Source organism: Myxocyprinus asiaticus, chromosome 42 (genome assembly GCF_019703515.2).
Source record: "Myxocyprinus asiaticus isolate MX2 ecotype Aquarium Trade chromosome 42, UBuf_Myxa_2, whole genome shotgun sequence".
Classification (NCBI taxonomy): domain Eukaryota; kingdom Metazoa; phylum Chordata; class Actinopteri; order Cypriniformes; family Catostomidae; genus Myxocyprinus; species Myxocyprinus asiaticus.
Genome location: NC_059385.1, coordinates 33,392,296 through 33,420,117, shown reverse-complemented (window position 1 = coordinate 33,420,117; position 27,822 = coordinate 33,392,296). Strand labels below are relative to the sequence as shown.

General features: G+C 38.1%; 1 protein-coding gene across 5 annotated transcripts in view; it reads right to left on the bottom strand.

Moving 5' to 3' along the window:
* ppip5k2 (diphosphoinositol pentakisphosphate kinase 2) overlaps positions 1-27,822 on the bottom strand; it is a 236,972-nt gene that overhangs the window by 108,027 nt on the left and 101,123 nt on the right. For 3 of the 5 annotated variants that reach the window (XM_051683230.1, XM_051683231.1, XM_051683229.1), the window contains exons 8-16: positions 27,632-27,793; positions 27,322-27,443; positions 26,017-26,118; positions 25,738-25,824; positions 25,491-25,566; positions 25,265-25,374; positions 25,105-25,190; positions 24,317-24,442; positions 1,837-1,958 (exon numbers count right to left, since the gene is read on the bottom strand). In XM_051683230.1, the coding sequence (XP_051539190.1) occupies positions 1,837-1,958; positions 24,317-24,442; positions 25,105-25,190; positions 25,265-25,374; positions 25,491-25,566; positions 25,738-25,824; positions 26,017-26,118; positions 27,322-27,443; positions 27,632-27,793 (993 nt within the window). Of the gene's footprint in view, positions 1-1,776; positions 1,959-24,316; positions 24,443-25,104; positions 25,191-25,264; positions 25,375-25,490; positions 25,567-25,737; positions 25,825-26,016; positions 26,119-27,321; positions 27,444-27,631; positions 27,794-27,822 lie in introns of all 5 variants that reach the window. The other 2 variants (XM_051683227.1, XM_051683228.1) reach the window with 1 other exon arrangement.

Here is a 27,822-nt window from a genome sequence, read left to right as displayed (position 1 = left end):
CAAAAATCAAAAGAGATTTGAAAAAGTGCGATTTGGTTTGCCATGTAAAATAAAGTGCAAAATTAAATGTACCAAAAAAAAAAAAATAAATAATTACATTAACAGAACTCAGTGGGTGTCACGAAGCTCTATGTTAGTCATAACCCTTACACTAAGTATTTTACTAAATTATAATGAAATTATAAATAACAAATAAAACATGATGAGCAAAATAATGCATCAGGATCTCTTGAAAGCAGATCACAGACATACACAAATCAACAATAAACACAAATACCATTTTTACTTTATCATTCGTTTATCATGTTTTATCTCAAGTTTCATGTTCTCAGCTGATTATGGCTTAACTGAACAACTAATGATTTGATAAAACTTCTATATGACTTTATACACAGTTAAAGAAACAATGTGAGCCCAGTTTAAAATCCGTTTGGTCCAACTGCATCTAAATTTGACAACAGAGTGTTGTCAGGGCACTTCTCAATCAGGTGAGGTAAAATAGGTGCAGAATAGTTCTCTCACATACTTTGCAAGCTGTTGGTGTGCGTGTAGGTGACTTAGCGAGTTCTTGTTGATTGTAACTATGGCAACAGCCGCCTCTGAAATCGTGACGAGAGCACAGCCTTGACTGCACAAAACGCGTCCTCTACGAGAGAAAGCGGCAGCCGCATGGCGAGTCCACCGCTTGCCGCGTCCTGTGTAAAATGGCCTTTACTCTTTCCCACTTCTCCCCCATGAATACAGAGTACAGTGCTGATTGGCCAACCAATCCGATAATACCGTGTGCGGGACATTGAGCCAGACTACAAGCAGTAACATTTCGGAGAGAGGCGGTCATTGGCATCAGAGCCAACGGAGTGCATTTTAAAATGTATCGGCAATCAGATCAGACAAAATAATGATTCCGATAATTAGAAAAAGTATGAATATCGGATCTGATTGTCGGCCAGGCTGACCCCTATTCCCAAATACCTAATCCTAGGGATATCATTATAGATTATTTTTTAATCAAGTAATCTGGTGATTATTAATTTAATAATCTGGAAAAATTATTTCATAATTTATCTTGCATAATTTTTTGATGTGGCATCAGGTTTGGCTTAAAGGCGTGGATTATCCTAAGATTTGACTGCACTCTCCAAATGAATGATAATTAAATGATTGCGAGAAAAAAGCCACACACACACAAACTTGTTTTTATATCATTGTGGGGACTCTCCATAGACTTCCATGCATTTTATGGATTTTACACAGATCTAATGATAATTTCTATTCCCTAAACCTAACCCTCATAGAAACCTTTTTGCATTTTCAAAAAAACATTGTTTAGTATGTTTACTAAGCCACTTCCCTCATGGGGACCGCTGGCTGGGCCCCACAATGTAGGTGATCTCAGATTTAACTATCCTTGTGGGGACATTTGGTCCCCACTATGTAGCATATACATGTACACACACACACACACACACACACACACACACATACAATACATACAAATTACTTAAAGATGGATAAAATGAAAAGATGGAGATTTTTCTTTTAAATTTGGTAGCTGTAATGAAATTAAGGATAACTTTGGTTATGTAACCTCTGAATAACTGTTTACATTTGTGCCCCCTCTTAAAACTATTATGTTACAAACAATATATAATTCAATTTCTTTGTAATTTTTAACATCCACATCACAGACATGTTTTCAACCTTTGAGGCCCAAGTGCAACCACGTCATTATGTCAATGTACTCATTAAATTATGATACCGATAACAAGTATTTACCCTATAGCATCGGCCCCATACAAGTATATTCTGATATGGAGCAAATGAAGGCCATGCTACCTTGGCAAATGCCGCAGCAGTCATCTGAACACGCCCTTCATCAGAAGCATATATCTTCAGGTCATGCCGATATGTGCTGTGCAGACGCAGAAGACCACAGCCAGGGAAGCCTGCATAATCACCTAAGACAGACAGAAATCATAAGAAAATTAATTATTAGGGTCCAAGACCAGCGTACAACAAAGTCTCATTTAAACAGAAAGAGCCTTGAGCTCATGATGTGCTTATGTGTTTATTTTCATTTATTTATTTATTTATTTTCACACACTCTCTGTCTCTCTCACTCTCTTAGGAATCTGGGTTAAATAAACTTTTGTGCAGATCACACCCGTGTCTGCTCTGGCCACAAAAGTGACAATTTGTAACATGCCTCCATTTGTTAGTGATGAAACATTAGTTAAAGAACTGTCTCGATTTGGTAAAATGGCAAGTGCTGTTAAGGTGATTCCTTTGGGTTGTAAATCTGCAGTGATTAAACATGTTTTGTCTTTCAGACAACAAGTGTTCATGTTTTTGACCTTTCCCAATAAAACACTGGATCACTGGACCTATATTTCTGTGTGTCACTGACAATTTGCACTGTTTTGAATGTGTAGATATTGACCATAAAAGATTTACTTGCTCTCATAAACAATGAGTTGAGGAAGCAGGCTTGTCATTGCCGGTGGCTGCGGTTATTGGAACAAGTGCAGAGGAGAGCCGCCGAATAACGCAAGAGCTCTAGAGACAGAAAGAGGAACGTATGTGGAAAATGAAGCAAATGATAGTGTAGAGGTAGGTGTAAGTGGTTCCGGAAATGATGAAGGTAGGGATAAATATGCTTTGTCTAGTGATTGTGGTGCTACTGGTGTTTTGGATCATAAAGTAGAGGATCAAGATAATGCTAAGGGATTGACTGATGAAATGGAAAGTGAAGTGTTGGATGATGAGAGTATTAGAGATGACGACTCAGGCATTGATGTAGACATCGGTAAATCTGGTGATTTCTACTCGGTTGAGCAAATAAACATGGAGACTAAACTAAAGGGAAGGGTGTTGAGCTTGAGGAGTTTTTCACGATTTGGAAAAGTTTGTTTTGTCTGTGATTAAAGCTTGTAAAGAGAGTAGTTTTGAATTTCTGTTGCAGCAAAAAAGGTTTAGATTAAAGAAATACTTGACAACGGCCAGGCAAACAATGAAACCCATCAGGAAAAATGTAGAACTACGAGAAGTAACTCAAAATAAGTGCACATTGGGGTTTGTCTTTTCCTTTACTTTTTCTTCCTCTTTACTCCTTTACTATGAATGTCATAAAAGTAGGATCCTTAAATGTAAATGGAGCTAGGGATAGAAGTAAATGGCAATTATTAATAGAATGTATTGATTTGAAAGAAATTCAAGTTATGTTCTTACAAGAAACACACAGTAATGAAAATAATGAAGTAGATTGGGGTTTGTGGTGGGAGGGGTTTATTCTCTTTGTCATGGCACCAACCTTAGCGCATGTGTGGCAATACTTTTTTCACCTACACTCAAAGTAAATGTTTTGTCTAAAAGTGAGATAGAGAAGGGATACTTGTTATCAGAGTGGAGATAAGAAATAGGGATTTTGTTTTTTATAAAAGTTTGTGCTCCTATGGTAGAGAGTTAACTTTTTTCACAAACTTAAAGATATTATTTATTCTTATGCTCATGAAGAATTTCTAATCATTGGAGGGGACTGGAATTGTACTACAGATTTTATTTGTGATAGAAATAGGGAAGAACCTAATTTTTTGTCTGCAACAACTTTAAAATAAGTTATTAAGCAGTTAGGGCTTGTTGATATTTTGAGGGGGGAAAAAACAAGGGAATGAAACAATATACGTGGGTTAAAGTGACAGAAAATAGGGTAAGTGCAGCACATTTGGATAGATTTTAATTAAAGAATATAGAGTAGCAGCACTGAAAGGACCTATACAACCCAAAGAATAATTTCTGATCATCACCTCTTTTCTTTACACATAATCTTAGTGATTAACATTTTTATTAATTTTCAAAACAAAGAAAAACAAAACATATATACTACATATATACAATGATTCATATATACTACTTCCCCTCCCCAATCAAGAACCCCACCCGACCCCAAACGAACATCCCAATGGTCTTACATAAGTACACACATTTACAGAGAATGAAATAATTAAATATATATATATATATATATATATATATATATATATATATATATATATATATATATATATTTATTTATATCCAAAAACGTCAAATATCTACCCCATTTCCCAATAAAAGAATCCCATATCCCCAGCCTTCTACATGTTACCTCTTCGAAGGCTGCCACCCTTCCCATCTCCTCGCACCACTCCCGAATTGAGGGTGCTCCCACCGACTTCCAACCCCTTAAAACAATCTGCCTGCCTATCATCGCACTGGTGAGGACCCAATTGTTTATGTATTTATCACCTAAGTCGATGACCGCCCCATCACCCAAAACACAGAGTCTGGGGCAAAACGAAATCCGAATGCCCAACATGTCACACAGAACACTCTGTACCTTCAACCAAAATTCCTGAATCTCAGTGCACCACCAAAAAACATGGGCCATGTCTCCTTCCTCTGATTGGCATCGCCAGCAGGTGGGTGTGTCTTTAAGACCAAGCCTATACAATTTAGAGGGGGTCCAACAGAACCGATGTAAAATCTTGAATTGTATAAGGCGCACCCTTGCATCTCTCGATGCAGTTTTTATGTTTTTTAAAATCCTAGCCCATTCTTTCTCCTCCAATTCCAGGTTTAAATCTTTCTCCCATAATCTCTTGAGAGTGGTTGAGACTCCATCCACCAGACTCTGAATTAATAAGGCGTAATACACTGATGCCTCATGGCCCTTTCCAAAAGCAGAAATCACCGCTCCTAGAGTATCTGCTGCTTTAGGGGGGTGTATGCTATTCCCAAAAATAGTACAGAGCAAATGGCATAACTGAAGATACCTAAAAAACTGAGATTTGGGGATCCCAAAATATTGAACCAGATTTTCAAAGGATCTCATCACACCGCTCTCGTAAAGATCACCGAGTGAATTAACCCCCCACAAAATCCACTCTGACCAACAAAAAGGGGACTTATTAATGCATAGTTTGGGGTTTAGCCATAGGCCCGAGGCAACATTTAGATAAATATCTGAATTAAACACTCTGGACACTTTTGTCCATACTGAGTGTAAATGTGAAATAATGGGGTGTGATTTAACTTCTCTATTTAATTTGATGGAAAGGCTGTGCAATGGCAAAATAGGGGCAAGAAGTTCTTGTTCAATGCAGAACCAGGGAGGGGCTCTTTCAGGTGGAAGCGACCAATGAGCCAAATGTCTGAGACCGAATGCATAATAATAAAACAAAATCTTGGGTAGGCCTAGCCCACCTTTGTCAATCGGCCTATGTAATTTATTGAAATGTAGTCTGGGGCGCTTACCACTCCAAATGAAAGACTTCGCTATGCTATCAAATTGCTTGAAATAAGAGAGGGGGACATCTACAGGGAGAGACTGTAGCAAGTAGTTAAATTTTGGAATACAGTTCATTTTAATAACATTAACCTTCCCAATCATCGATAAATTTAATGAAGCCCACCTGTCTACATCGCTCAAAAACAGTTTTATTAAAGGGTCAAAATGAACTCTGACTAAATCAGACAAATTTGTTGGGAATAAAATGCTGAAATACTTAATGCCCTGTTTGGGCCACTGGAAGGCGCCTGGCTGGAAGGCCGTTACTGGACAGTATGCTGTCAAAGCCAAAGCTTCGGATTTAGACCAGTTGACTTTGTATCCTGAGAACTTGGAAAAGGAATTAATAATTCTGTGGAGGCAAGGCTTAGATCTAGTGGGGTCAGAGACGAATAATAAAATATCATCTGTATAAAGCAGAAGTTTATGCGTCACACCTCCCGCAATCAGCCTGGAAAATCATCATCTTTTTTTATCGCGGCTGCTAATGGTTCCAGGGCAAGACAGAACAATAATGGGGAAAGAGGGCAACCCTGACAGGTGCCCCTATCCAGAGTAAAATAATCTGAAATTAATCCATTTGTTTGTACCGCTGCTACAGGGTGTCTATAAAGTAACTTGATCCAACCAATAAAGGTACTCCCAAACCCATACATTTCCAGCATCTTAAAAAGATAATCCGATTCTACCAAATCAAACGCCTTTTCGGCGTCAAGTGAGATGGCAGCGACTGGAGTCTGATCATTCGCCACTGACCACATGATACTGATGAAACGCCTAATATTATCAGAAGAGCTAAGACCCTGAATAAACCCCACCTGATCTATATGTATAAGAGATGTCATAACTTTACTTAATCGGTTAGCCAAAATTTTAGCCAGAATTTTTACATCTAGCTGGATCAAGGAAATTGGACGGTAACTTTTACATTCGCTTGGATCTTTGTCCTTTTTAAGAATCAGACTGATCCGGGTTTGCGTCATGGTTGGTTGAAGCTTTCCCTTCTTTAATGATTCAGTATAAACTTCTAACAAAAGTGGAGCCAGTTCTGTAGCATAAGATCTAAATAATTCAGCGGCAACACTATCTGGCCCTGGAGCCTTGCCTGTAAGTAAGGACTTGATTACCTCGTCAAGTTCCTCCAGGGTTATCTCAGAATCAAGAGTTTTTTTGCTCATTCGTCAGTTTAGGGAGTTCTAATGGTTCCACAAAGTTTCTAATATCTTCAACAGTAGACGAAGACGTGGAACTATAGAGATCAAGATAGAATTCTTTAAAAGGATTATTAATATCAATGGCTGAGGTAAATATTTTACCACTGAGGGAATGGCAGAAAAAGACTCTCTCTGCTTTATATATCTAGCCAAAAGCTTCCCTCCTTTGTCCCCTGACTCAAAGTATGACTGTCTTGCCCTGAACAACCAAAACTCCACTTTCTGCGACAAAATAGTATTATACCTGTATTTCAAGCGGGTCAATTCTCTGAGACCATCAGATGACATACGGTGCTTCAGCTCTGCCTCAACACTTTTAATATTTCCTTCCAACTCCACAAGTTTTCGTGCTTTGGATTTTTTGATAAATGAGGCATACTGTATGATTCGACCCCTAAGAACTGCCTTAAGTGCCTCCCAAGCCACGCCCACAGAGGATACTGAGGACCAGTTGGTCTCCATATAAACATTAATTTCAGTCTTTAACATTTGTTGGAAATCAGGATTTTGCAAAAGGGATACATTAAAGTGGCAACTATATGATTTCCTTTTCTCTGTATGTGGCAATATCTCTAAGTTCACCAGGGCATGATCTGAGACTAAGATATTTCCAATTGAGCAATCAACAACAGATGAAATGAGGGACTTAGATATATATAAAATAAAAAAAAATCTATTCTAGAGTAAATCTTATGAACTGATGAAAAAAATGTATAATCCCTACCAGATGGGTTCAAAAGTCACCAGATATCTACAAGACCAAGATTTTTACAGATCTTGTGAAGTGTCAATGTTGCTCTAGAGGGCTTACACACTTTTGCTTCACTATGATCAAGGACTGAGTCCATCAAAAGATTAAAGTCTCCTCCCAATATTATGTCATGAGAGATGCCAGCAGCTTGCAACATCCCTTCAAGATCTATAAAAAAGCCCTGATCGATGCGTAAATATTAGCCAAAATCAACCTTTGCCCCTGAATTTCTCCTAAAACAACAATGACTCTTCCTAATTTATCTTTAGTCTGTTTGAGACATTTTAATTGTAGATGTTTATCAATATAATAACTCCCCTGCTCTTACTTGAGCCAGCACTAAAGAAAACATGTCCACCCCATAGCTTCCTGCGGGGAAAGATGCATTTCTTGAAGAAACACTATATCATATTTCTTGTGCTTAAGAACAGAAATAACCTTCCTTCTTTTTATAGGGTGCCCCAACCCATTCACATTCCATGTGGAGAGAGATAACCCATTCACATTAACATTTGACATATTGATATAATAAAAAAAAATAAAAAAAATGAGTGTGTCAAAAACAAGATTACACAGACCACATTCCCCATTAATGAAACAATCAAACCCCGAACTTCCCCCTGAACAAAACAAACAGAAAAAAGAAAAACGTGCGCATTAATCCCACGCACGAAAGCGCCAACCGGCATCAATCTCTCTAAACTCAAAGAGTCCATGTACACCTACGAGAACCCCCGTGACAACTTTGCCATCGGATTATTCAAGTCCAGTGTTTCTGCACAAATTTTGTGAGGCACAATTACATAACAGAAAATATTTTGTAAAACAGACCCCTGCCAACAGGCAGAATAAGAGAAAAAACATGTAGATTCATTCACAAAACTGTCTCGAAGGTGTGTTCCTCCACAAAATAAACTCCATCTGATATAAAGCCGTTCAGTTTCCTCGGACAGACAAAAAAATGATCAGTGAGCCAGCTGTTATGAGTGCTGCAGATGAGGTAATCAATCTACTAGGAGGCATAAGCACAAAGAACAAACATATTTAACCACAACTGTCCCGAAGTAGTGTAATTCCACAAAACAAGCTCCAGCCGTTAGGCAGAGCCAGCGCGAAAAACAAAACCGGCATCCCGGTTCCTCGGATGATCAAGAGCCAAACTAACTCGGAGGCCGCGCAAAAAAAAAAAAAAAAAAAAAAACACCATAACTTACTCAGCCCGTCAACTTTATAAAAGACATCCTTTATGTGAGCATATAGATATGTTGTGGTCATCCAAAATGTCCATTCTCGATCTGGCCAGGAAAAAAAAAAAAAAAATCTTAAGTCAATGCAAAAGTTTCTTGGAGTCATGCCATAAAACAAACTCCAGCCGCTAGGTGGAGTCAATGCAAAAAGAAACAAAAATGGCACCCAGCTTCCTCAGATAATAGAGTTCCTCAACCGCGAGTCAGTCCACTAATATAAGAAACATCAAATGGCTTACTCCAATGTATTTATAAAGGAAAGTGCCTGTTTTGGACAAGTAAATACTTTGTGACCATTCTTCATTTCTATTCTCAGTTTGGCCGGGAACATCAATGCAAAGGCGATCTTCTGTTGGTGTAAAAGTTTCTTACATTCCTTGAACCGATCGCGTTTCTCTCTTGTGGAATTCGCAAAGTCCGGGAACAAGAAAATATTATGGTTCTTCCAAGAAAGCTTCCCTTTACTCCTCGCCTGGCGCAACACAAGATCTTTATCGGATGATTTCAGAAATCTGGCCAGAATTGATCAGGGCCTGTCTCCCTCAGCACATCTGCGAGCAGGGACTCTGTGAGCTCGCTCGATTTCCATTATGTTGAGCAGACTCGGGAAAAACTCGTCCAGGAATTTCACCATATCTCTGCCCTCTTCATGCTCAGGAATTCCAACAATTCGTATGTTATTCCTTCGGCTCATATTTTCGAAATATTCCAGTTTTTCAGAAATGAATTCCAAATCTGTTTTGGACGCGGGCGGATTAGTGGATAATTCCCTTTCCAAAGACACAAGATAATCGATTCGTCTTTCAACATCTGTCACTCTTGTGCTCAGAACTCAGAAAATTTTGTTTCCATCGCCGTAATCGATCGACGTATTACAGCGAGATCCTCCAAGTCAGCAAGAACCTTCGTCAACATCACCGATATGTTGGACAACTGACACTGAATATCTTCTCCCGACGTACCATCCAAATCGAGTCCCCGGCTCGCAGTCCCGTCAGAGGCCTCAGCTTGAACACGTAAGTGTCTTTTAATGTCTCCAGAGTCTGAGAATTTTGACTACTTTGCCATATTTACCTCAAAGAGCAAGTATGTAACTGGGTGTATCGAATCTCACCGGATCACAACATGAAAATCATTAAAAAACTAGCAAAGTTCGCAGAGCTCGTGTTTCAGACGTCTGTCTCTCGCATGGCGTCACGTGAACCCCCCCCACTTTACACATAATCTTAACACAAACAACCCGACCATATTATTGCCATTTTAATAATAGGTTGTTAGAAGATATTGATTTTCATGAAAATTTTAATAGTTATTGGAATCAATGGATTGAACATAAAAGCGATTATAAAAATCTTCTTCAATGGTGGGAGGTGGGAAAAGTTCAAATTAAAATTTTCTGTCAAACGTTTATCACAAGTTATGAATAGAGTTAAGAAAGCTATGTCTAAATTTGAAGATGACATTTCTGAGTTATAATGGTATTTGGTAAATCAAAATTATATAGGTGCTCAATGTACTGTACTTTCTAAGAAACAAGAGCTTTTTTACATCAAAAGGTGAAACAAGAATGGCTGTTTAATTTTTATTTTTTTTATTTATTTATATGCAAGGGAAGACTCTGATCTGTGCAATTCATGTGAACTTTTTAATGTTTTACCTGGTCTTAATGAAAAAGAAAGACAGTCCTTAGATTCAGGGGCCAGTTGCATAAAACTGTATTATACTAGTCTTACTAAAGTCGTCTAAAATGTTGGTCTTAATTTTTTTCAGTCAGTTGCATAAAAACTTAGATCACTCTAATTTAAGACCGAAATGTAAGAAGCAGACCCCTAGGCTAACTTTTGTTTACATTCTATGTTGCCATGGAAAATAACTGTCAGCTGAGCCAATGGGGTTTCAGTTGAGGGCTGAAAGGGGCTTGAGTTGAGACTTTGTAGAAGACTTTGACTTCAACGATGGTAAAAAAATGTCATGTGTTTTTATTATTTGGGTTAAAATCACAAAATTTGTTCATTAGAATCAATTTTGAAGCACTGTAGTCCTCTAATAAGCAAATATTTTCAGCGAATGAAAGCTGTATTGAGCATCCACTGTCAGCCATTTTATTTAAGCTGTTCAGTGTCTTTTCTCACAATGCAATGCAAATTAGATTTTTTTGTCTTACTAAAGACAACTGTGAGCTTGTTTTATGCAACAGGCTTTCTATGGTGTCTTTAGTTAGTCAAACTAATTGTTAGACACAGTCTTAAATTAATGGCTGTGTTTATGCAACCGGCCCCTGATCTTACTCTAGGGGAAATACTCATCTAGACGAGTACCAGGGCTACCTTTTGGAGTGTTATTGGAAAAGACTTTAATGTTTTAGAAGAAAGCTACAGAATGAAGGTACTTCCTAAAAGTTGTCAAAGGGCAGTTCTTTATGGAGCTAAATTAACAACTAAAGTCTTTGAAGCATAAAAGCATGGTGAATTGCTCTAATCTAAAAAACAAATGCATTGTCCTATCAGTGCTTGCTTTTAAATGTGTTGAAATTACAGTGCTTGCATTTTAGGAGGCTGAAATATAACATGGTTGTATTTTTAAGCATTGAGTATTTCATTTGGAAACATTTCACAACTCATTTCATATAAAAATTAAAAAAAAAAAATATTCACCTTCTAAAATTCGTTTCCAAAATATTCAGTTAAAATTCAGCCCGTTCTATTTCGCTTAACAAAATTTGCTTCCTCAAATTTAGTGGTTCAAATTTCCACAGCCTGGAACTGCAGGAAAAGCAGCAGAGTATCGATGCACAATTTCAACCTGGTGCTATCCGTTCTCACCAGTAGGTGGTGCAATGCGATTGGGTGTTGACTGCTGAAGACCAAAGCTACGGGTAGAGAGAACAGCCGTGTATGATTTAATAGTTTGTTTTTCTCAATTGTTCATGGGTAGAAAATAGATACATATTTGCACATGTGGGTGGGAATGAGATGCACCTTTCCACTGATTGGTCAACCCATCAGTTCCTCAATGCCATGCAACAGAATAATTATCCACCGCTGCTCAACTTTTAATGCAACTACATATTATCTCTCTCACATTAAGCAACCAGACTAAGGAATACCTGTGACACAAACTGTACTAGTTAGGGAAGGGTCTATAGACAGGGCTTCATGCTAACATTCTTCTGCATAGGCATGGGTTCTGCAACCTACGTGTACCAGAGAAATATTAGTTGTCTGTTTTAGAAATAGCCTATTGGTCCCTCGCATCTGCACACAAAATTTCTTAGCCTACTTCTTAGACAATCAGCCTGTTTTATTTAGCTGTCAGCTATCAAAATCTCTATCAAAAGGTGTGGCGAAGCTGCGCATAACACAACCCACTGGACCACGCAGAGTGGTTGCATTTGTGTTGTAGTGAAGCACAGACCAGTATGTGGAATGCACTGGCTTTTAAAAATGTTTATAAAAAGATAGCCCATACATTGTCCAGGTTATTACATAACTCAGATGTTTGAAGAGCTGATTGCTGTGCAGGTAGGCATGACGTGATTACCCAAGCAATCAGACTTTTGAACTCTTGATCTCCCACGATCAAAATACATCAGCACTGCACTTTATTACTCTTATATCTCACACCGGACTGTCATAAATTATATTATTATTATATTATATTCTCTCTTAACAACTTACTATCAACCGACAGCCTGAATGTCAATATAGTACAATACAACCTACTGTACATACTGTACTTTTTTTTTAATTGAATAATGTGTATTCTATATTGTGTGTATTGTATACTGTACAGTGTATGTTATTATTTGTATATTGTGTTGTGTGTAATTATGTGTATATTAGACTTTAAATTGTGTTGTGTTAATTTGATGTTATTGTATATTGGTATATGTCTCATCACTGTCATGACTGCTATGTTGATTGGAACTGCACCCAAGAATTTCACACAACATATGGCTGTGTGACAATAAAAGTGATTTGATTTTTTGATTTGATTTACGTATAATGCAGTAGGGTGACCAGTCCTTCATTGGAAACTTTGTCTCATTTCACTTATTTGTCCATGGCTGGGTTTCCTGAGGCACTAAGTAGAACGTTAGTATCACTAAAGTAGTACTTAATCTCTTCAACGTATTTTCCAAAAAACATCGAAGTAGTAAAAACTTCGTGAATTAAAGAGGGTTTGAACCGCTCTTAAGTCACAAGTGCAACTTAAATGTATCTTTTTCTCTCATTTTCACAGTTTATCAGAGAATAAGGAACTTTTAATACTTTGTATTGATATACTTGGATCATTGGAAAGTCATGGCCAGAAACAAGGCTTTAGGTGTGCCAAGAGAAAACTGTGTTCAAAAACCGAAGAACAAAAAAGTGATTTTTTTTGTTTTTTGTTACTTTAACAACAATTGCCATTCACAAATGTAAAAAATGTTAGCGCTAAATTTCTTCTCTATTTAGCCCCATGTTACATTATAATGAATTTATTAATGACACTTTTATCAATGGAGTTGGTAGGCCTGTTAATATATCAAAAATATTAGGCTTAATATTTAGTCATAAAATGTGATTAAATTACTTTAGAATGTTACATAATTATTTTCCAAAATCCAGAAGCCAAATGCACAGGTAAATGAAGGGACAATTTGCACTAATTGACAAAAAGTACTACACCAGGTTTACATTCACTGATTCAAAAACTTAATTTAGTAAAATAAATAAATGTGTGATGCATTTTATGAAATAGAAAAATGACAATACCATGTGCATTCAGTTTCCAGCAAAAGAAACAAACTTTTGGCAACATTACAGACCCTTATTATGAATCACATTACATAATGTATGAATACGGTCACATACATACATTTCTATCATTAATCTCTATAAAGTTGAGCATCAATCTGTAACCCCATCTTACCAAAGTCATCATTATTTATTTAATTAAATTCTGTGATTGTCATTAACTTTCGTCATTAACATATTAACTTATATATATATATATATATATATACACATACATATACACACACACACACACACACACACACACACACAGTGCATCCGGAAAGTATTCACAGCACTTCACTTTTTCCACATTTTTGTATGTTACAGCCTTATTCCAAAATGGATTAAATTCATTATTTTCCTCAAAATTCTACAAACAATACCCCATAGTGACAACGTGAAAGAAGTTTGTTTGAAATCTTTGCAAATTTATTAAAAATAAAAAACGAGGGGGAAAATGGATGCCATGCAAGGAGCAGACGTGTGAGCGACGAGCTCTGTGAACTTTGCTGAATTTTTGATTATTCTCATGTTATAATCTGGTGAAATTTGATACACCCAGTTACACATTTGTCCTTTGTTGCAAAACATGGCAAAGAAGTCAAAATCCTCGGGCTCTGGAGATATTAAAAGACACTTACTTGTTCAGGATGAAAGCCCTGACAGGCCTACAGACCGGGGACTCGATTTGGATGGCGCGGCGAGAGAGGAGATCCAGCGTCAGTTGTCCAACATGTCGATGATGTTGACGAAGGTTCTTGCTGACTTGGAGGATCTCGCTGTAATACGTCGATCGATCAAGGCGATGGAAATAAAATTCTCTGAGTTAGGTACAAGAGTGTCTGATGTTGAAAAACGAATCGATTTTCTGGAATCTTCGGAGAGGTAATCATCCGCTAATCTGCCCGCGACCAAAGTTGATTTGGAACATCTCCTTGAAAAGCTTGAAGATCTTGAAAATAGAAACCGCAGGAATAACGTTTGAATTGTTGGAATTCCTGAGCATGAGGAGGGCAGAGATATGGTGAAATTCCTGGACGAGCTCTTCCCAAGTCTGCTCGACATAACAGGCCACAAGCTGGAAATCGAGCGAGCTCACAGAGTCCCAGCTCACAGATCTGCTGAGGGAGATAGGCCCAGATTGATTCTGGCCAGATTTCTGAGATCATCCGATAAAGATCTTGTGTTGCGCCAGGTGAGGAGCAAAGGGAAGCTTTCTTGGAAGAACCATAATGTTTTCTTGTTCCCAGACTTTGCGAGTTCGACAAGAGAGAAACGCGATCGGTTCAAGGAATTTAAGAAACTCTTACATCAGAAAAAGATCTCGTTTGCTCTGATGTTTCCGGCCAAACTGAGAATAGAAATGAAAAACGGTCACAAAGTATTCACATGTCCAAATCTGGCAATGTCTTTTATAGAATCAATGGCTGAGTAAACCATTTGATGTTTCTCATGTGAGTGGGCCTGACTCGCTGCACCTATCTCTTGAGGAAGCTGGGTGAAATTTTGGGTTTTTTGCGTTGGCTCTGCCGTGCGGCTGGAGCTTGTTTTATGAATAACACTTTTCCTTAAAGAAACTTTTGCATTGATGGAAAATTACATTTGCATTGAAGTTCCCGGCCAGTTTAAGAGTGGACACTACGGATGACCGCAAAATATTACATGCTCACACAAAGGATGTCTTTTATAAAGCTGACGGATTATGTAAGTCATGGTATATACTTTTATGCAGCCTCTGAGTGAACTGACTCGACCATCCGGGGAACCGGGATGCCGGTTTTGTTTCTTTTTGTATTGGTTCCGCCTAGCGGCTGGAGCATGTTCTGTTGAATAACACTTCTTTGGAACAGCTGTGGATTAATCAGTTCATTCTTCGTGCTTATTCCTCCTGCTGGCTGTAGTTTGTTTTGAGTTTTTTTTTTTTTTTTTTTACGGGACATTTGAATGATGTCCCGTAAAACGTCATCCGCTGAACTCATAACAGCCGGCTCACGGAACATTCGTTTGTCTGTCCGAGGAATCTGAACGGTTTTATATCAGCTGGAATTTGTTTTGTGGAAGATCACATCCTTGAGACAGTTCTGTGAATGAATCCACACATTTTTTGTGCTCATTCTTCCTATTAACTGGGTTTATTTCACAAAGTATTTTCTGTTATGTAATTTTGCCTCACAAATTTGTGAGGCAAAATTGAGCAATCCGATGGCAAAGTTGTCGTGGGGACTCGTGGGTGTTCATGGACCTTTTGAGTTTAGAGGGATTGTCGCCGGTTGGCGCTGTCGTGCGCGGGGTTAATGCGCATGTTTTTCTTTTTTCTGTTTGTTTTGTTTGGGGGGGATGTTCGGGGGTTGATTGTTTCACTAATGGGGAATGTGGTCTTCATAATTTTGTTTTTCACACACAATTTTTTATTTTTATTATATCAATATGTCAAATGTTAATATGAATAAGTTGTCTCTCTCCACATGGAATGTGAATGGGTTGGGGCACCCCATAAAAAGAAGGAAGGTTATTACTTTTCTTAAACGTAAGAAATATGATATAGTGTTTCTTCAAGAAACACATCTCTCCCCGCAGGAAGCTGAAAAATTTGGGAAGATATGGGGTGGACATGTTTTCTTTAGTGTTGGCTCAAGTAAGAGCAAGTCATTATATTGGTAAATAAACATCTACAATTCAAATTTCTCAAACAGATTAAAGATAAATTAGGAAGAGTCATTATTGTTTTAGCTGAAATTCAAGGGCAAAGTCTGATTTTGGCTAATATTTACGCACCTAACGCTGATGATCAGGGCTTTTTTATAGATCTTGAAGGGATGTTGCAAACCGCTGGCACCCCTCATGATATAATATTGGGAGGAGACTTTAATCTTTTGATGGACTCAGTCCTTGATCACAGTGAAGCAAAAGTGTGTAAGCCCCCTAGAGCAACACTGATGCTTTACAGGATGTGTAAAAACCTTGGTCTTTCGGATATTTGGAGAATTCTGAACCCATCCGGTAGGGACTATACATTTTTTTCATCAGTCCATAAGATTTATTCTAGAACAGATTTTTTTTTTGATATTCAAATCCCTCATTTCATCTGTTGTTGATTGCACAATTGGAAACATTTTAGTCTCAGATCACGCCCTGGTGAGTTTAGAGGTGATGCCACATATAGAGAAAAAGAAATCATATAGTTGGCGCCTTAATGTATCCCTTTTACAAAATCCTGATTTCCAACAAATGTTAAAGACTGAAATCAATGTTTATATGGAGACCAACTGGTCCTCAGTATCCTCTGTGGGCGTGGCTTGGGAGGCACTTAAGGCGGTTCTTAGGGGCTGGATCATACAGTATGCCTCATTTATCAAAAAATCCAAAGCACGAGAAGTCATGGAGTTGGAAGAAAATATTAAAAGTGCAGAGGCAGAGCTGAAGCGCTGTATGTCATCTGATGGCCTCAGAGAATTGACTCGATTGAAATATAGATATAATACTATTTTGTCACGGAAAGTGGAGTTTTGGTTATTCAGGGCAAGACAGTCATACTTTGAGTCGGGGGACAAAGCAGGGAAGCTTTTGGCTAGATATATAAAGCAGAGAGAGTCTTTTTCTACCATTCCCTCAGTGAAATCTGCTGGTGGTGAAATATTTACCTCAGCCATTGATATTAATAATGCCTTTAAAGAATTCTATATTGATCTTTATAGTTCCACGTCTTCATCTACTGATGAAGATATTAGAAACTTTGTGGAACCATTAGATCTTCCTAAACTGACAACTGAGCAAAAAAACTCTCTTGATTCTGAGATAACCTTGGAGGAGCTTAACGAGGTAATTAAGTCCCTACCTACTGGCAAGGCTCCGGGGCCAGATGGTTTTGCCGCAGAATTTTTTAGATCCTATGCTACAGAATTGGCCCCACTTTTGTTAGAAGTTTATACTGAATCATTAAAGAAGGGAAAACTTCCTCCAACCATGACACAAGCCTGGATCAGTCTGATTCTTAAAAAGGACAAAGATCCAAGCGAGTGCAAAAAGTTACCGTCCAATCTCCCTGATCCAACTAGATGTTAATATATTGTCAAAAATTTTGGCTAACCGATTAAGTAAGGTTATGACATCTCTTATACATATAGATCAGGTGGGATTTATTCGGGGCCGCAGCTCTTCTGATAACATCAGGCGTCTCATCAATATCATGTGGTCAGTGGCGAATGAACAATCTCCGGTCGCTGCCATCTCACTTGACGCCGAAAAGGCATTTGATATGGTAGAATGGGATTATCTTTTTAAGATTTTGGAAATGTATGGGTTCGGGAGTACATTTATTGGTTGGATTAAGTTACTTTATAAACACCCTGTAGCAGCGGTACAAACAAATGGATTAATTTCAGATTAATTTACTCTGGATAGGGGCACTCGACAGGGTTGCCCTCTTTCCCTGTTATTGTTCTGTCTTGCCCTGGAACCATTAGCAGCTGCGATAAGAAAGGAGGATGATTTTCCAGGGGTGACAGCGGGAGGTGCGGCGCATAAACTTCTGCTTTACGCAGATGATATTTTATTATTTGTCTCTGATCCTACTAGATCTATGCCTTGCCTCCACAGAATTATTAATTCCTTTTCCAAGTTCTCAGGATACAAAGTCAATTGGTCTAAATCCGAAGCTTTGGCTCTGACAGCATACTGCCCAGAAACGGCTTTCCAGCCGGGCGCCTTCCAGTGGCCCAAACAGGGCATTAAGTATTTGGGCATTTTATTCCCAGCAAATTTGTCTGATTTAGTTAGAGTTAATTTTGACCCTTTAATAAAAAGGTTTTCGAGCGATGTCAGCAGGTGGGCTTCATTACATTTATCGATGATTGGGAAGGTTAATGTTATTAAAATGAATTGTATTCCAAAATTCAACTACCTGCTTCAATCTCTCCCTGTAGATGTCCCCCTCTCTTATTTCAAGCAATTTGATAGCATAGCGAAGTCCTTTATTTGGAATGGTAAGCGCCCCAGGTTAAATTTCAATAAGTTACATAGGCCAATTGACAGAGGAGGGCTAGGCCTACCCAAGATTTTGTTTTATTATTATGCGTTCGGTCTTAGACATTTGGCTCATTGGTCACTTCCACCTGAGAGGGCCCCTCCCTGGTTTTGTATTGAAAAGGACGTTATTGCCCCTATCTCGCCACTGCATAGCCTTTCGATTAAACTAGCTGGAGAGGTTAAGTTGCATCCCGTTATTTTGCATTTGCACTCAATATGGACAAAAGTGTCCAGAGTGTTTAATTCTGATATTTATTTAAATGTTGCCTCGAGCATATGGCAGAACCCTAAACTATGTATTAATAAGTCCCCTTTTTGTTGGTCAGATTGGATTGTGAGGGGTTTAATGCCCTTAGTGACCTATATGAGGGTGGAGTATTGAGATCTTTTGAAAATTTGGTTCAACATTTTGGCATTCCCAGATCTCAGTTTTATAAGTATTTACAGCTTCGCCACCTACTCTGCACTATTTTTGGGAGTGGCACGCACCCCCCTAAGGCGGCAGGTGCTTTGGGAGAGGTGATTGCTGCTTTTGGAAAAGGCCATGAAGCATCAGTGTATTACTCCCTACTAATTCAGAGTCTGGGGGATGGAGCCTTGACTTCTCTCAAGAGAGTATGGGAAAAAGATTTGAATTTGGTATTGGAGGATGGAGTGTGGATTAAGATTCTTAAAAATGTCAAGTCTGTATCTAGAGATGCAAGGGTTCGCCTTATGCAATTTAAGATTTTACATAGATTTTATTGGACCCCCTCTAGATTATATAGGCTTGGTCTTAAAGACACACCCACTTGCTGGCGATGCCAGTCAGAAGTTGGAGACACTACCCATGTCTTTTGGGGGTGTGTTAAGATCCAGGAGTTTTGGTTGAGGGTTCAGAGGTATTTGTGCAACGTTTGAACACTCAGGTTTTGCTTTGTCCCAGACTCTGTATTTTGGGTGATGGAGCGGTCATGCATTTAGGGGACAATCATATAAAAAACTGGGTTATGACCAGTCTCATGATCGGCAGGCAAGTAATTTTAAGGGGTTGGAAGTCAAATGGAGCACCCTCTTTTTCGGAGTGGTGTGTGGAAATGGGGAGGGTAGCTGCATTTGAAGAGGCAGTAAGTAGAAGGCTGGGGTTGAGGGACTTATTTGCTAAAAAATGGGGCAAATATTTAGTTTTTTTGGGGGAATCTCGGGGAGGGGATGTGGAGAGTGTAGTTTAATCATGTATGTTTATTATTTTATTTATTTGTGTGTGTGTATATATATATATATATATATATATATATATGTATATATTATATTTTATTTTATGTAAGTGTATGTATATGTATGTGTGTGTGTGTATATATGTGTATATGTGTATATATATATATATATATATATTTATATATATTTATTTTATTTTTTTGGATTGTGTGTGTGTTATGTGGGACCACAGGGGTGTTTCGTTAGGGGTCAGGGTGGGATTGTATTAGTAGGGTTAAATGTAAAATGTTGATTCATTATATATGTGTTGAGTTTTTTTCACTGTCAGAGCACATGAATCAATAAAATGTTAATTTAAAAAAAAAAAAAAAAAAAAAAAATCACATGTACATAAGTATTCACAGCCTTTGCCATGACACTCCAAATTGAGCTCAGGTGCATCCTTGAGATGTTTCTATAACTTGATTGGAGTCCACCTGTGGTAAATTCAGTTGATTGGACATGATTTGGAAAGGCACACTCCTGTCTATATAAGATCCCACAGTTAACAGTGCATGTCAGAGCACAAACCAAGCCATGAAGTCCAAGGAATTGTCTGTAGACCTCCGAGACAGGATTGTATCGAGGCACAGATCTGGGGAAGGGTACAGAAAAATTTCTGCAGCATTGAAGGTCCCAATGAGCACAGTGGCCTCCATCATCCGTAAATGGAAGAAGTTTGGAACCACCAGGACTTTTCCAAACTGAGCGATCAGGGGAGAAGGGCCTTAGTCAGGGAGGTGACCAAGAACCCGATGGTCACTCTGACAGAGCTCCAGCGTTTCTCTGCAGAGAGTGGAGAACCTTCCAGAAGAACAACCATCTCTGCAGCACTCCACCAATCAGGCCTGTATGGTAGAGTGGCCAGACGGAAGCCACTCCACAGTAAAAGGCACATGACAGCCCACCTGGAGTTTGCCAAAAGTTACCTGAAGGACTCTCAGACCATGAGAAACAAAATTCTCTGGTCTGATGAAACAAAGATTGAACTCTTTGGCCTGAATGGCAAGCGTCATGTCTGGAGGAAACCAGGCACCGCTCATCACCTGGCCAATACCATCCCTACAGTGAAGCATGGTTGTGGCAGCATCATGCTGTGGGGATGTTTTTCAGTGGCAGGAACTGGGAGACTAGTCAGGATCGAGGGAAAGATGAATGCAGCAGTGTACAGAGACATCCTTGATGAAAAGCTGCTCCAGAGCGCTCTGGACCTAAGACTGGGGTGAAGGTTCATCTTCCAACAGGACAACGACCCTAAGCACACAGCCAAGATAACAAAGGAGTGGCTACGGGACAACTCTGTGAATGTCCTTCAGTGGCCCAGCCAGAGCCCAGACTTAAACCCGTTTGAACATCTCTGGAGAGATCTGAAAATGGCTGTACACCGACGCTCCCCATCCAGCCTGATGGAGCTTGAGAGGTCCTGCAAAGAAGAATGGGAGAAACTGCCCAAAAATAGGTGTGCCAAGCTTGTAGCATCATACTCAAAAAGACTTGAGGCTGTAATTGGTGCCAAAGGTGCTTCAACAAAGTATTGAGCAAAGGCTGTGAATACTTATGTACATGTGATTTTTTTTCGTTTTTTTATTTTTAATAAAGATTTCAAACAAACTTCTTTCACGTTGTCATTATGGGGTATTGTTTGTAGAATTTTGAGGGAAATAATGAATTTAATCCATTTTGGAATAAGGCTGTAACATAAAAAATACCACATTTGTGGATTTTCCAAGATAGACACAAACCTTATCACTCACACGTGAATGGGTTCAAATTTCTAATCGCAAGTTTTTAATTGCAGATGCGAGCGCACTGCGCAGCTCTGGGCCTCGTTTCACAAAAGCATCGTAAACCTAGATCACAGAATACATCTTACGATTCATCTTAGTTTTGCCTCCTGTTTCCCAAAGCCTTCATAACTTAAGTAGTACTTGAAAATGCTTGTAGATTTACGAGTGCTCTAGAGCAGTGTTTCCCAACTAGTGTGCCGTGAAAGATTGACAGGTGTGCCGTGGAAAATTATGAAATTCCACAAAATAAATAAATGCATGAAAAAAAAAATAAATAAAAAAATATTTCAGGGATCCAAACTCCTCACCTTTCGGAGAAATTCGCCATTTTGAAACCACAATCAGTCACTTTTGTGATTGTGAAGAGCAATGATTAATGTGCAAAAGTGACTGATATTTATAGGCGTTAAGGGTCTTTCACATGATTCATTCTGCGCTGCAGAATACATTTAAGTCTATGAAGTGACGTCACTTTACACCAAAGTGTTTTTCACACACACGTTTTTGCTTCACCAATAATGTCTTTGAGAGTACTAAGCAACAATAAATATTTAAAAACTGTCCAAATTTGCGAAGAGACATTGAATGTCTCATAATTTCTTTTAATTAAATATTACCTTATCGTTTACGAATATCTGAGACCCCAGTTATTGAACTAATTAAATTCACCAAGAAAACGCTTAGACCTAAACTTAAACGAGTCATTTTATTACTTTCTGCTATCAAAGCAACTGCAAGCTTTTTTTCTCTCTTCCAAATACATGTTTTCAATGTATAAAAAATAAAAGCAGCCAATAAGTGCCCAGCATATAGATGGGAACTCCTTCAATACTGTTTAAAAAGTATCCCAGTGTGATACCTCAAGAAGTTGGTTGAGAAAATGTCAAGAGTACATTTCTGAAAATTCTAGGCAAAGGGTGAGTACTTTGAAGATGCTAAAATATAACACAGTTTTGATTTATTTTGGATTTTGTTTAGTCACAACATAATTCCCATAGTTCCATTTATGTTATTCCATAGTTTTAATGACTTTACTATTATTCTAAAATGTGAAAAACTATAATAAAGAATGAGTAAGTGTTTCAAAACTTTTGACCGGTAGTGTATAAATATATATATATATATATATATATATATATACACACACACACACACACACACACACACACACACACACAGTGGTGTGAAAAAGTGTTTGCCCCCTTCCTGATTTCTTATTTTTTTGCATGTTTGTCACACTTAAATGTTTCAGATCATCAAACAAGTTTAAATATTAGTCAAAGATAACACAAGTAAACACAAAATGCAGTTTTTAAATGAAGGTTGTTATGATTAAGGGAAAACAAAATCCAAACCTACATGGCCCTGTGTGAAAAAGTGTTTGCCCCACCTGTTAAAACATAACTTAACTGTGGTTTATCACACCTGAGTTCAATTTCTCTAGCCACACCCAGGCCTGATTACTGCCACACCTGTTCTCAATCAAGAAATCACTTAAATAGGACCTGCCTAACAAAGTGAAGTAGACCAAAAGATCTTCAAAAGCTAGACATCATGCCGAGATCCAAAGAAATTCAGGAACAAATGAGAAAGAAAGTAATTGAGATCTATCAGTCTGGAAAAGGTTATAAAGCCATTTCTAAAGCTTTGGGACTCCAGAGAACCACAGTGAGAGCCATTATCCACAAATGGCGAAAACATGGAACAGTGGTGAACCTTCCCAGGAGTGGCCGGCCGACCAAAATTACCCCAAGAGCACAGCGACGACTCATCCAAGAGGTCACAAAAGACCCTACAACAACATCCAAAGAACTGCAGGCCTCACTTGCCTCAGTTAAGGTCAGTGTTCATGACTCCACCATAAGAAAGAGACTGGGCAAAAATGGCCTGCATGGCAGAGTTCCAAGACAAAAACCACTGCTAAGCAAAATGAACATTAAGGCTCGTCTCATTTTTGCCAGAAAACATCTTGATGATCCCCATGACTTTTGGGAAAATACTCTGTGGACTGACGAGAGAAAAGTTGAACTTTTTGGAAGGTGCGTGTCCCATTACATCTGTATAACACCGCATTTCAGAAAAAGAACATCATACCAACAGTAAAATATGGTGGTGGTAGTGTGATGGTCTGGGGCTGTTTTGCTGCTTCAGGACCTGGAAGACTTGCTGTGATAAATGGAACCATGAATTCTGCTGTCTACCAAAAAATCCTGAAGGAGAATGTCCAGCCATCTGTTCGTGACCTCAAGCTGAAGCGAACTTGGGTTCTGCAGCAGGACAATGATCCAAAACACACCAGCAAGTCCACATCTGAATGGCTGAAGAAAAACAAAATGAAGACTTTGGAGTGGCCTAGTCAAAGTCCTGACCTGAATCCTATTGAGATGCTGTGGCATGACCTTAAAAAGGCAGTTCATGCTCGAAAACCCTCCAATGTGGCTGAATTACAACAATTCTGCAAAGATGAGTGGGCCACAATTCCTCCACAGCGCTGTAAAAGACTCATTGCAAGTTATCGCAAACGCTTGATTGCAGTTGTTGCTGCTAAGGGTGGCCCAACCAGTTATTAGGTTTAGGGGGCAATCACTTTTTCACACAGGGCCATGTAGGTTTGGATTTTGTTTTCCCTTAATCATAACAACCTTCATTTAAAAACTGCATTTTGTGTTTACTTGTGTTATCTTTGACTAATATTTAAACTTGTTTGATGATCTGAAACATTTAAGTGTGACAAACATGCAAAAAAATAAGAAATCAGGAAGGGGGCAAACACTTTTTCACACCACTGTATATATATATATATATATTATTTACTATATTAAATTGTGTGATATATTGCCATTATATCAGTCGACCACAAGCCCGGACCCCTAATCAATGTTCAGAGAAAAGAAACACACAAGAAAAAATAATGAACAAAGTAGGTGGAGTTCCAGTAAATAATCATACCTTGTCCTCCAGGGTACATGCACCTAAAGGCTCGACCGAGCTCCTCAGCCTGTACCCTGCCTGCTGGAGTTAATTCTCCACCCCATTTCAGAACCAGCAACAGAGATGGGTCATCCCTCCATACATCTGAACACAAACACACACTCCATCAATTGCAAATACACACAAGCAGCATTGAAGTTAATCTCAACTTCAAACGACACACTTGTGAACCACATATGGAGCTTCTTTAGACTGTCTGATGCATTTTGCTCACAAGAAGAGCAAAAGCTTCTAAAAATGGCAAGCTCCAATCTGGTTGGCTTTACACCATTTCTGGGAGTCAGATTGTACAGGTTTGCACAATTGTGTTGAACAAACAAGTTACCAGGCTGCAACTATGAGTGCTATCTTCCTGGATATGTTTGTGCAGCTCATAGCATTGAGTACTTAAAAGATATTCAGGAATTTAGTTTGAGATACAATTTCAGATGTATCCACCACTCAGTGTCACAAAAAGAAAACTGTGTTTGGTCACTTTACATGTCAGTCAGATAGTCTCTTCCTGTCTATAGTAGGCAAATTTGGCCAGACCAAGCTGAACAGTGGAGCAGACTTCATGCAGATAGTCTGAACTATTTGGCTATGCAAGACTAAAATACATTAAGACTTTCTTATACAAAGTTAACAGCTGGGAAGATGTTAACTAAACAGATATAAAAACTGAAGAAGTAATGTAAAAATAAACTAAAACAAAAAAGAAAGAAAAAGACTTTTCAGCCAAAAGATGAATGAAAGAACATTCTTACCTTCCTCTTCACTGGAAGTTTTAGGGCAACCATGTGGCAGATATGTTAATTGCACCTTGCGATTAATGCCAGAGAAGTGACCGTACCTGAGCAAACAAAATGTGAAGAGATATGAAATAAACATAAAAAGAGCCACACATGAATTATGGGAATCACTTACATTTCAAGGACTGTTTTCAGTTGTTCAAGCTTTGCTTTACTCTCCTCGATCTCTGAATCATTATTTTGGCCGAGCTCTAACAACAGCTGCCTAGCAATGTCCAACACTTCCTGTCAAATTCAAACAGAACAAATCATTAAACAAATGAGCTAATCTTGAAAAGGATTCTTTAGATATGTGTGATGACTAACATTATTTATAAGTAATTAAAATGAACTTTGTTTACTTGGAGTTGCTTTGGTTTTTTCAGTTTCAGCTTTCCACTTTTGTAACCTTCACATTTTTCAAAGAGATCAAAAAATCTGAAAGAGGTAACAAGAAAAATGTAAATAAATAAATAAATAAATAGCGTCATGCAATGAGGACATGAGAATATATTACACTAAGGATTCTGTCCATTTGAATTTTAAATTCCTTTATAACTAGTTACACTCTTAGATTTTTTTTTTTTTTTTTTTTTTAAACTTCTGTACCTCTGATGTCGAACTTCCATTTTCATCTTCTGTTTGGGAGTTCTGTCACCATGTCTAATCACAGCAATCACACACCTCAACTCCATCCTGAAACACAGAGCTTAATTCAACAAAGCTAATATCAAATACCTAAATTAAGAGAAATATTGTTAATAATGCTATTAATTTCTAGGCTAATGTACTGACTTTACATTCTAATAAAACTCCAGGTCATTTTAGTGTCATTGTTATTAAACAATCTAAATATTGTGATTATCATTTTTGCCTTTCAGGACATACATGGTTCCACAGGTTGTGGGAACTATGGGAATGTCTTCTGCTTCTAAAGGTACAGACCATGGGATCTGGAATTGTGGCGCCAATTCTCTCATGATGATATTTCTGTTGTACAAAAGGAAAATAATTTGAATTGACTTAAAACAAATACACTGTTACTCTGGTTAAACATTGTGTTCCACATTATGTTATTCACTGATAATTAGATGCATTTAAAACATAGATGATCATTAAGATGATGATGATGATGATGATGATTACAGTGTAATTTTCCCAAACCCAAGCTATATATCACCAGATAGGTAGAAGTTCTTATGAAACTATGAAGGTCTTTTGCATCAGATCTAATCTTAATTTATAAATTCCGGTCCTGGATGCTGATTGGTAAACAGCCGTGATTTATTCATGATAAAGCACAGCAATAACCTATTCATAGAGATTCAGTTTGTATCACTGAGCAGCACCCAGAGCTGACAGCTATTCTTGTTGCATAGCAACGTTCTATTTAGTGTTTACTTTCAGGGATCATTGGTGCATTCACTTCATGTCAGAATTACCATAATTACAAGATTCTGACTTGTAAAAAACATTTACATCTTTGTGAATTCTATGAAATTCTATGAAAGCTCAGACTTCACAGTCATGACGTCATGTAGAAAAACAATATGGCAGCGGCCTTAACAGTTAAAGGTAGTGAACACAATTTCTGTTTGGTATGCCATTTTATTTTGCCATTGATGCCTGAAGCATTTTTTATTTTATTTTTGTTCTTAAACATTTTGCAAGTATATATAGAGATTAAATCATTAGTTAATGTAGTGATACACATTTTGCTGTTATCAACAACAAAGACATTTTGCCGTTATAAGTATTGTCATAGAAACAAATAAATTACGAGGTCTGAGGATGTGAATAGCTCAGAGCACAATCTACGAGTTGCCATCTTGTAATTACAGTAATTCCGACATGAAGTGAATGCACCATAAATCTTCTAGGGGAAGGATGGCATTTAATGATTTTAATACATAATTGACATTTTAATACATATTTGTGTCCTTAACATTTTATTATGTGGTAACTGCTTTATAAAAGAAAAAGGCATGCAAAGTTGTGCCATATTGTGAATATAATCACTGATGAAGCGGATGCTGCTTCGCATCATGCCTAACAATGCCCTATAATGACTATATTCACAACATAGCACAGTCTCTCGTGCCTTATTGATTAAATAGAAAAAGTAGCTAACAGAGATTTTTTTGTTTTTTTTTATTAAGTACTGCATGCTTTGGATTTATCTGTTGTACTAACCCTAGTATTTTAGCACAATCGTCATAGTACTTCATAGAGTTCTTGACGAAGCTGAAGCCGTTCACATCACACACGTATGACTGGCCATTGGCACGAAGCAGGTCAAAGCCACACACTGTTTGCTATCACAGAGAAATAAATGCACCAGTTAATGGTGACAAGTTGCACATTGCATGAAATATACTACGGGGACATTATGAAATCTTTAGCAATACAAACATACAGTATATTGCAGGAGCAGATAAGTTACGACAGACAATACTTCAACCAAATATTATAGTTTATTGGCTTTATTGGTTTACTGGTTTACCTTAAAGGCCAAACAGACTTTCCAGGCGATGAGTTTCTCTCGGGCGTTGAGGATGACCGGATATCGTACCTCTTTCCCCTCACTATCTCGCTCCACTTTCCCATCCAGAGCAGGAGATTTACGGGCCTCTGCATGAGCGTAGTCAGGGCCAACAGTATACACCTGATGTGTGCACACAAAAAGCAAGAGAG